The 11,170-nt window shown below is 31.1% G+C and overlaps 2 protein-coding genes across 2 annotated transcripts; both read left to right on the top strand.

The window, feature by feature from the left end:
* Positions 172–5,313, top strand: LOC109356157 (serine/threonine-protein kinase tricorner-like). The gene is made up of 13 exons (XM_019599493.1): positions 172–566; positions 681–855; positions 963–1,046; positions 1,374–1,615; positions 1,690–1,912; positions 2,327–2,406; positions 2,937–3,021; positions 3,137–3,268; positions 3,353–3,466; positions 3,558–3,608; positions 3,846–3,924; positions 4,775–4,821; positions 4,911–5,313. Exons 1-13 carry the CDS (start codon positions 391–393, stop codon positions 4,923–4,925), a joined length of 1,503 nt encoding a protein of 500 aa, XP_019455038.1. The 5' UTR covers positions 172–390; the 3' UTR covers positions 4,926–5,313.
* LOC109361385 lies at positions 10,322–11,170 on the top strand. The gene is made up of 4 exons (XM_019606890.1): positions 10,322–10,653; positions 10,740–10,824; positions 10,945–11,072; positions 11,163–11,170. The coding sequence occupies exons 1-4, from the start codon at positions 10,353–10,355 to the stop codon at positions 11,168–11,170; spliced, it is 522 nt and encodes a 173-aa protein (XP_019462435.1). The 5' UTR covers positions 10,322–10,352.

Below are 11,170 nucleotides of genomic sequence, written 5' to 3' on the forward strand. Positions count from 1 at the left end.
TAGATCATAATTACAAATGTATAATTTGAGCCTGTCTTAGTTTAGTGGCTCCAAAGAAAGCATGTTTAAAAATACAAATTTCCTTTTTCCTTATTGGTGAGTTAAAATAGAATAATAGAAAATGGTTTCTGAAATGAAGAGAACAAGTATCATATATCATATATCATATATATCTAAATCTAAAGCAACTATTGCTAATGATATATGCATGCAGCATGATCAAATTATAGGATCATCCACAATAAAAATAAGTTAGTAGGAACCATGATCACAATTTCATGATCATCAATGACACATGATAAATCCCTTTGACCTGAAAACTTCATGGTTAGATAGAAAAAGACAAAGAATTGAAAATATATAGAGTCATAGGAAGGAAGAGTTTTGGTTATGGAGATGGAGAATGGTGTGAAAAAGGAAGAGGATGATGAACATGCATTGGAATGTGAAGAGGATGAAGGAGATGAGGTTTCAAGCATGACAATGGAGAGGGTTGCTGCTGCTAAGAAATTTATTGAAAACCATTACAAGTCTGAGAAGAAGCTATTACATGAACGCAAACAGAGGTCTGTGTTTTGATAACAATATCGACCCTTAATCCACCAGATGGGGTCGACTATATGGACACTGAACGATGTTATAATATTTTATCATAAATTATGTTTATTTACTCTTTGCAGGCGCTCGGTGCTGGAAGAGAAGTTAGCATCTTCTCATGTTCCAGAAGAGGAACAAATGAATCTACTAAAGGATTTAGAGCGCAAGGAGACTGAATATATTCGCTTAAAAAGACATAAAATATGTGCTGAAGATTTTGATCTTCTAACCATTATTGGAAGGGGAGCTTTTGGAGAGGTACACATGATGTTGAAGTTATTATTATATACTCTTCGTATCTCTTTTATGAAGACAATGTTTTTGAGTATTCATTTTGCTTTTCTTATATAGTTTTGATTTCACAGGTAACACTGTGTAGGGAGAAGAAATCAGGTAACATATATGCCATGAAAAAACTGAAGAAGTCTGAAATGCTCCGCAGAGGACAGGTGATTTTTTATATCATCTCATGTTGTATCAAATTGTGTTCTTTTCGGCTTTTCGCCAACAAGGCCTTGGTCTAGTTGTATGAAGCCCCACCAGATTTAGAAACACCAAAAGTTCAAATGTTTGATTCCTGTGAGCGAAATTTATTGAAAGGGACAGTTACATATCCCGAAAGGGATTAGCGTTGGTTAAACCAAAAAAATCGTGTTCTTTTCATTCTTAAGTTTTTTATTAACAACACTAATGTTCCTTTTGCTATTATTTTTAAACTTTCATTGCTTAATGCTAAATTGTATATTTTTTAATTCACTGCTACATTTTCATCACAGGTTGAGCATGTTAGAGCCGAAAGGAACTTACTTGCAGAAGTTGCTAGTGACTGCATTGTGAAACTGTATTACTCTTTTCAGGATATTGAACACTTATATCTGATCATGGAGTATTTACCTGGTGGTGATATAATGACTTTGCTTATGAGGGAAGAAACTTTAACTGAAACAGTAGCTAGATTTTACATTGCCCAAAGTGTTTTGGCCATAGAGTCTATTCATAAACACAACTACATTCATCGGTTAGTACTGCTACATCTCGAACCACATTTATAAACCATAAGTTGTAATTATAGTTTCCTTTTTTTCTCTGTAGAGATATAAAACCAGATAATCTTCTACTAGACCAAAATGGTCACATGAAGCTCTCTGATTTTGGCCTTTGCAAGCCACTTGACTATGTAACTTTGTCATCTATAAATGAAGATGAGTTCCTTGATGATGAGAACTTAAATGAGACTATGGTTGTTAGAAATGGAAGGCGCTGGGAAAGCCCCCAAGAACAACTTCAGCATTGGCAAATGAACAGGAGGAAGCTGGTAATTTCTGCCTCCTATCTTTATTAAAGTCGCATAGCCGAAAATCGGGGCGCGACGATTAAGAAATCACATTCCATGCTTGCTAGTTTTTGTTCCTGACAGTTTACAAATGAATAATAGCAATATAGTTATATAGTTGTTTATTTTGCTCTCAGGCATTGGACATAATGGTAAAAAAAACTTATGTTCTTAATTTCACATAATTGCTTTTTTTACCTTCCCTTATTCAATTAAAAATTGTGAAGGTCACTGAATTTGTTGGTAACCATTGTAAGCCTGAAATGTCTCATAATACATGATATCATTGATATGTCAAATTTGAATTTCAGTGTAAAATTTGAAGTTTCATAAAATCCTGCCCTTATATTCTAGCATGCATATCCTTCTCCGACTTATCTATCAATTTTCTGGCAGGCATTTTCAACTGTTGGAACTCCAGATTACATTGCTCCTGAAGTATTGCTGAAAAGAGGATACGGCGTTGAGTGTGATTGGTCTGTTGACATTCTCTTTCTGGTTGTTGTTTAAGTTCCTTTGCTCATTATCTGCTTCATGAGTTTTGTACATAATAACTGGATTGGACTACCTTTTTATTTGGCTTTCTAACTTATTTCAGATGAACTGTCAATGATGAATGTGATGTATGTTTATCAATCCAAACTTTTAAGTCCATAAAATGCTTTGCTTTGGAATAGTATGTGGAAGTTTAAATGCTGCAGCTTTTATGCTAAGTTGCCTAGAACACAGGAAGAAATTTAAGAAAAAGTGTAATAAGTGAGAATATAAATTATCTTGTTGCCAGTTTTTTCTTTTAAAAAAGAACTTATAATCTAAGATTCTGTGGATTCATTATTCTTTAAAATGCTTACTAGTATCTGATATAGATTGTTCTTTATAGTTGCTTTTACCTTAAAAAAACTGCTTTTGTCACATGAAGATATTTCATTTCTTAAAAGCTAACAGTATCGTGTTTCTTGAAGTGCAATTGGTTCCTTGCTACTGATATGAATTCTGCATGTTGCAGGTGGTCTCTTGGAGCTATAATGTATGAGATGCTTGTTGGCTATCCCCCATTTTACTCCGATGATCCGCTAACAACATGCAGAAAGGTTTTAACCTCTCCTTTATTAGCATTTATTTAGTGCCTTGTTTTTTCAATATCACTACTAGCAGTTATGGTCTAAATTATGTTCCGTCTCTTGTCTTGGCGATGAATGACTTCAGATCGTGTATTGGAAAAATCACTTAAATTTTCCGGAGGAGGCCAGGTTGACGCCTGAAGCAAAGGATCTAATATGTGGATTGCTTTGTGATGCTGAGCATAGGCTAGGTACCAGAGGAGCAGAAGAAATCAAGGTTTGTAAAATGTGTTCTTTCTATTAAACTTTACTATTGAATCACAATATTAGCTTATAGTGTTATGTTTACTTAATTGGCCAGGCTCATCCTTGGTTCAAAGATGTTGCATGGGACAAACTCTATGAAATGGATGCAGCATTTAAACCACAAGTCAATGGGGAGCTTGACACTCAAAATTTTATGAAATTTGATGAGGCAAGATACGATTTACGAATTTTTCTTTTTTGACAGGTGTTGTTACCTTTTAGTAGATGGATTTTTGACATAATTGTAATTGTGTCAATAGGTTGAAGTACAACCAAAATCAACTACAACTGCATCTGGTGCATTCAGAAAGGTATACATTTTTTTAGTACAGGGTGTACTCTATTAACTTCAAGGAGGAATAAGATTTTTCAAGCAAAAGTTATTGACTTGACTTGACATTTTGCTTTCATATATCATTCAATTCATAATAATCCTATAGAATATACCATCATAATAATCCTTGATCCATCTTTAGATTTCAAAACATGTATTTATGTGGCTTTCCATACTCTTTCTCTCCTCTGTTGACTTCATCACTTGTTTACAGATGACCCCTCAAGATCTCAATTTTGTTGGCTATACATACAAAAATTTTGCTGCTGTCAAGGGGAAGCATAGTTCTAATGGTATTAGGCTATGTTAGCTCTCAATCTTTTCATACCAGTTTTTATTATTAGCCAAATACTTATAATGCAGAAGTTCTACCCTTTTTTTGGCATTTTGTATGTTCTCTTCAGAAGAAAACAATTAGATATGCCATACAAGTATTGCCAAATACTTTGCATACTTAAATAAAAAAGCATTTCATTCATATATCTAGGTGAGCAGGACCCGACCCTACCCGATACAGACCAATTATGATCGGGTCTCATCAGGTCTAGGGTCAGGTTCAACTTCAAAGATTAGACTCGATCAATATTTAGGGTTTGGTAGGGACCAAACATGACCCATTTCGATCAATCACTTGGTTACTCACTCATCAGGTTTGTATGGGTCTCTATTCAAATATATACAGAGTACTGTCACATTTTTGGTCAAAAGTACCATTAATTCTCTATTTTTTCATTATATATACATGATTAATAATATATATACATATATCATTTTATATGTCAAATTATATATTCATAATAATAAATAATATTGAGAATATTTTATCTAAAATAAGTATGCATTATATTTAATCAGGTCTAAGCTTGGGTTCAAGTTTAAAGGTTGACTCGGTTGATATTTAGCATCAGGTTAGTTTCGGGTCTAGAGACGGGTCCAAGTTCAAAAAATTATCAGTCCAACATTTAGGGTCGGGTAAGGACAAACCTTAATCCATCTGAACCCGGCCCATACTCACCCCTACATATAACCAAGTTAGTCTCAAACTGTTCTGAAATTTATACCAGAATAGCTTATGGAAAAGGGGGGCAATCTGCTTAAATCTTTTAGCTAAGCTTATAGCTAATAAATCTTCTTTTGCTACAGGGAAGGAGTGCATGTCACCACAACTATCATCAGTTGATTCTGCACAAGTAATGGAACCAACTTTGATTAGTGATTACTACTCTTTACTATACTTTGTTAAAATATTCTAATAACCACATTTTGTTCCTGCATCTAGGTGATTCTGGAATAGACTATTCATTCTAATATTCAATCCACAGCACTGAAATATAGGTGATTGTATCCTCTACAAATGGTTTTGTTTTTCACATTGAACAGTGATCTTACTCTGTCATGTATAGATTTTCTTATGTAAAAAAAAAAGGTAAACCTGCTTCAAGGTTAATTGAGTTGCATGCACATTGTGCTGAACTACTTTAATGTACATGTATAGTTATAGACTAAAAGTAGTCATATGTGTGAAAGTTTTGAAGTTGGATGTTTGTAAACTTGTCACTCGACGACATGTTGGAAATCGGCTCTGCGACTATATGGAATACATTGTGATCCATCTTCCCTCAATTCACATTTGTTTAGTCTAGCAAGCTATTAATCTTTTTTATGGGCACTTGATGAAAAATAATGTATGGAGAGAGTGCAATTGATGTGCAGATCAGAAAATATACTAGGTTTTGTTCTTGATTTTCACTTCCAACATTCTATGATGTTGTTGTGCTAGTTCTTGAATGTTAAGTATGAAGTTAAAAGTAACATGATATAATGTATTATTGAGTTCGTTGTCTTATGTACACATTTTATACATCATATTTGGGAATATAGATCTCATATTTCTATTTGTGTCTCCAATAATGTTCTCTGCCAATAAAAATGTATCATTTAATTAAATAAAAAAATCATAAAAACAAAATTATATTAGTTGATATAATTTAATTAGATAAAGATAAGAAGAGATAAAGTTTTTTAAGACATATGATCTCTCTTCCATTTTTGAAACTATTAGATGCATGCATAACCTTTGAGAGGCTGAGCTGGTGAGTAAGAATCATGTTCAGTAGTAGAAGGAAATATTATGAAATACAAAAATAAAAATATTATGTTAAAATGAATTAAGTGTGTTAGTTCACTTTTGTGGTGATTTAAATTTTAACTAACCTCACTAGATTCAATTATGTTTGTAGATTAAATACATCATTTTTTTTATATTAGAAACATGACAAAAATCAAATAAAAGTAAAAATAAATAGAATGTAAAAAAATGGATTTTTTTAAATAAAAAAACAGAAGTAAAGAAGTTCTTGTCTATGACATTTACATGCAAACCTCATTCTTGTTCGTACCCCAAGTTTCTATACTCCACAACTTTAACAATCAAACAGCAATAAGGAGTAGGGCAGAAAGAGTAACTACCACAACACCAAATTTGGAAAATGTCATGTTATTTCCATTGATTGATCTCATGTGTAATTGTGTCTTACACCTTAATTTGTGAGAAGAATTGAGAAGTTTCTTCCAAAAATTTCACGTCTCTATGTCCCAAACCTATCATATACTACCAAATGATATAAAAATATTATTGTATATTTTTTATTTTTCTTTTCATGTAGGTATCAACTTTCAATTGGTTCGGGACACGAGACATAAAAAATAAGACAGTTAATCCCATTTGAAGAATTACTAGCTAACATAAACTTTACAAAGTAAATTTATTATTCCTATTATATTTGTTGATTTAAACCGGGAATCATAAATTCTAACAATTTTATATATTATATTTTTTAATTAGTAATCACATTCTTATTCTCTATATTTTTATTTATTCGCTATATACATCTAAATCTCACTTTATATTTCTTTTCATTTGTCAATCTATTATTCATTTTACTTCTTCTATGTCTATATATTAATTAAAGGAGCTGGTGTAATATCTTAAATAAGTTTGCTCCTTCTTTGATACTTGGCATTTCTATTGGTAAATCTGTAATCTCAATATTTTTTTGTTTTAAATTATCTACTTTGAAAACCTAAGACTGGACAATGATTTGGAATGAGGAGAATGAGACATTGAGTGTTGTGATGAAAAAGTAATATGCTCTTTTTGCAACTTCACTATAGACTTTTGTTCAAGTAACAATAACTAATAATTTTTTTAAAATAGCCAAAGAGTAGATTGCTTTTTCATCACAACACCCAACGTCTCCTTCTCCTCATTTCAAACCATTGTCCAGTCTTAAGTTTTCAAAGTAGCTTATACTCCAACATCCTCCAAGTAATTTGCCTAAACGTTCGTAAAAAACCAAACTCTATGCTCATAATACTCTTCATAGACGTTAACATTCTCCAAGTAATAATAACTTTTCTTCTTCTGTTTAACATTCTCAAAGTAATTTGTTCATCTTCATTTTTTCTTTTCTTATTATGTTTAACATTGTTAATAATAACTTTTCTTTCATTCAGCCAATGCTATTAACTTTCCTTCCATAAAGTCAGAAGTTTTTTCATAATGTCTTACACCAGAGTTTAACCATAAGGTAAGTTAGTTTATTTTGTCAACATATTCAACCTCAAAAATCATTGAATACATTTATATATGTTCTATATTTTTTTTATCATTTTGTATTTTAGCTATTTGTAATATTGTTTAAATTTTGATGCAACATTTTATATGATAAACTAGATTGTAGAGCACCATTTTGAAGTTTCTTAAACCATACTTTGCATTTTGGGTAAGTTATTATATTTACTCATTTATAACTATCATTATAGGTTTAATGTGTGACTCTCTTGGTTTGCAATTATTTTTTCTGTCAAGTAGACATTTACCTTTTGTATGTTGACTTTATCTAATCTTCCGCCTCACCTTCTTTGCATTCCTAACTAAATTTTGATGCAGCATTTTATATGTAAGTTATTATATTTCATAATTTATAACTATCATTCTAGGTTTAGTAAGGAAATTTTTTTGGACAATATGAATTATGTAATATATTGAATTTAGTCAAAGTTTATACTGAACCCTTTGTTGTATTTGTTGTAGTTTGTGACGTGTTGAATAAGTAAATGGTAACACATGTAGCATTTAACAACTAATTTATGGTTTTCATTTATCTGTATTATGTGCTATTTTACAGAAAGGACAAACTTTTGCTGCTTGAATCTAAAATAAAATAATGTAGCAGATAATTTTATCCTGCTATAGAAGATGAAGTGAAAGGACAAGTCCTTTAGGTGCATGTCTAGCATGTGGAACTGTATACTTTCCCTCTTAATAATGTATTTTCCATCTTTCTCTCTTAATTAATAATCAACTTTCCATCTTTCTCTCTTGAAAAAATCTCATGTTTGTCTTCATTTTCACTCTTCTCTCATTTCCATCTTTATATCATTCACAAGTCTTCTCCCATACTCTTCCTATTTTCCTTTACTCTCAAACAAATATTTGATACTCATTTTCATTTAAGGTAATCATATTGTAAATTCATGGTGAACATTTTATTTTCACAATGTAATCCTTCATTTGATTATACTCACGGTTTCCTCCATAAAGATGTCATTTTTCTTATACTTACGAATGTTGTGAAACCATTGCTCCCATTTTGCTCAACTGAGTGATTCTGTAATATTTTATTTCATCAATGAATTTCCGACATTTTGTTTGGATTTTTTCTCATAAAAATGACATCTTTAACTTACTTCTACCTTCTTCTCACCATAGAAACATTCATATGGAAAAAAGAAGGTATTTTTTTGTGTGAAAAAATGTTATTTTTCTGGGTTTAGAGTTAAACTATTATTTATGTGTGAAAAAACGTTCATATAACTTTTGTTATATGGAAAAGAAGGTTTTTTGTATGAAAAAAAAAACTGTCTTTTTGTAAAAATAGATATATTTTTTGTGAAAAAAACTATATTTTTTGTGAAAAAAACTATATTTTTTTCCAAGTTAAGTTGTATTTTTTTGGGTTTAGGATTAAGTTGTAACTTCTGTTATATGGAAAAGAAGGTTTTTTGTATGGAAAAAAGCTGTGGAATATTTTTTTACATCTGATTACTATTCATCTGGATAATAACATTTATTTTATTGTATGTAAGCTTATCTAATCTATAGTCTCACACTCTTTCTACAAGAACAAGATTGACTATACATTTGAAAACAATTTGTCAGTTATCATTTTTTGGATATAGCCACTATCATCAATCAAATGTTGGCCATTGACACGTATATAGCTGAAACTTAAGCAACACATATTATATAGGAGTATATATAATATTGAATTCTAGGGAAAATATATGGAAGATATCATCCATATATCCATGTCATAGGGTTAGAGCCCATTTATATACATGTCATATATGTGCATTTCTTATTGAATCATTATTTAATTTTGATAAATATTTTTTCATTGAATCATTTGCATACAAGATAGTCCTTTATAATATGCATCGTCTTTGTCTAATAGTCCTTGACTTATGAGCTTGATTCTTTGCATCTCACTTTTGCACTCCTTTGCAAAATCTCATTACCATTTTGTTTATAAATGTTTTGATATTTATATTAACTCTATTGATTTTTAGTGTTTGTATTAGCTCTTTGTTCTCTGCAACATCATTATTTTATTGAAACAAATGTGGTTTTTATATTGTTCTCTCTGTTGCTTTTTGAATTGTTTTTTCCAGTGTTGTGAAACCCGAGCCGGACATCAAACCGGCAGAGGTCCTGTATTAGGTTTAACCGGTTTAAACGGTTAAACCATCCGGTCTGACCGGGTGATTTCGTACATAATTAATAATTTTTATTTGTAAATATATAGTTATATATAAATGTAAAACTTTATATAATTAATAATTATGTATCATTATATTGAAATAATATCTCTTTATCTTTTTTTGGACCGTAGTAAAACAAAATATTAGAACATTTCCCATTATTTTTATTTTTATGTGAGCCGTCCGGTTTACTTCCCGGGTTAATCCGGTTTAACCGGGTTTAACATGGTCGGACCGGATTTTTTCCGGTTCAAAGCGGTCCAACTCTCATTCGGTTAAGATGGCAAACCAGAGCCGTTTTCAAGTCCGGTCAGCGGTCAGACCGGTCGGACCGTCCGGTCCGGTCCGGTTCCAACAACACTGGTTTTTTCTGTGAAGTAGCCCTTTACCTTTTGTGGTGTATGTTCACCTTTAGATATAGTAGGTTTCTTCATGATTTTTATACTGATCACAAATTAGTCTTTTAGCATTGAATCAAGCTCTATAATAAAATAAGGCATTTACATTATGAGGTGTACTACTTAATAACCCCCTTTGTAAAATAAGCCTTGACATATTTTTTTATAAAGAACTTCACATTTCATCACATTATGTGTCAACTTTGATTTGTTGTGATATTCATTGCTATAGAAAGTTGTTCATTAGAAAAAGTATTTTATCATTACCGATATTGTTCATTTCCTTTGTTTATATTTTATCAGTATCATGTCGATATTTAGCCCCTTTGACATGATCAACGATTTGAACGAGTCTAAACACCTTTGGAAGATTGCAGTTAGGATCACAGAAATCTGGTATGTGCAAATACCACCCAAATCTAGACATCTGGAAATGATTTTAATGGATTCTAAGGTAACAATGTACCTTATTTAATCTCTTACATTTTTTTATTTTTATGTTTTTAATATACTTTCTTTTACTCCATTGTAGGGGGAAAATACAAGTCTCCGTTAAAAATGATGAGTTTAATGAATGGCGAGAGCATTTGTTGGAGAATAACACTTATATGATGCATAATTTCAATGTCATGAGGAATGATCTCCAATTTAAGGCTTGTGACCATGTTTATAGAATGTTGTTCACTTCCGGTACCACCCTGAAACACAAAGAATTTCCTGATATTCCTGAATTACAATATGATTTCAAGAAATTTAGTGACATCCTGGCTGATAATCTTCGATCAGATTTGCTAATAGGTTAGAGCCAATACATTATATCCTAATTTTGATTTGTATCTTTTTATGTTATGGTTATAACACATTTTTATTTATTTTTGACTTAGAAATCATTGGTGCTTTTGATAAGCTGATCTTCTCCAACACACAAGCAAATATGAAGAAGGTTATTTTCAGTATGAAGGATTTTTGGTATATTTTGTCTTTTTAGTCTTATTCTTTATTACTTTAATTGTTTCCACTACAATTTTTTTCCCTTTATCACATATTTTTAATTAAGTTTTGGGTTAATTTTTTTTATGTTCTCACCAGTGGTGATGTTATTACCTGTACTCTGTGGGAAGCCCACACAACGAAATTTTTCAACTATTACAACAATCAACCTATTAGTGAACCTATGATCATTCTCTTAGCTCATGCTAGAGTCAAAAAAGGTCAAGGTGACGTTGTCTATACAAGTTTAATGTTTTTTTTTTTAAAATTATGTTAAAATTTATTTAGATTTATGATATGTCCATGAGTTTTGCTAGGTAAGTAA

The sequence above is a fragment of the Lupinus angustifolius genome, chromosome LG01 (genome assembly GCF_001865875.1).
Source record: "Lupinus angustifolius cultivar Tanjil chromosome LG01, LupAngTanjil_v1.0, whole genome shotgun sequence".
In the NCBI taxonomy this organism is placed as follows: Eukaryota; Viridiplantae; Streptophyta; class Magnoliopsida; order Fabales; family Fabaceae; genus Lupinus; species Lupinus angustifolius.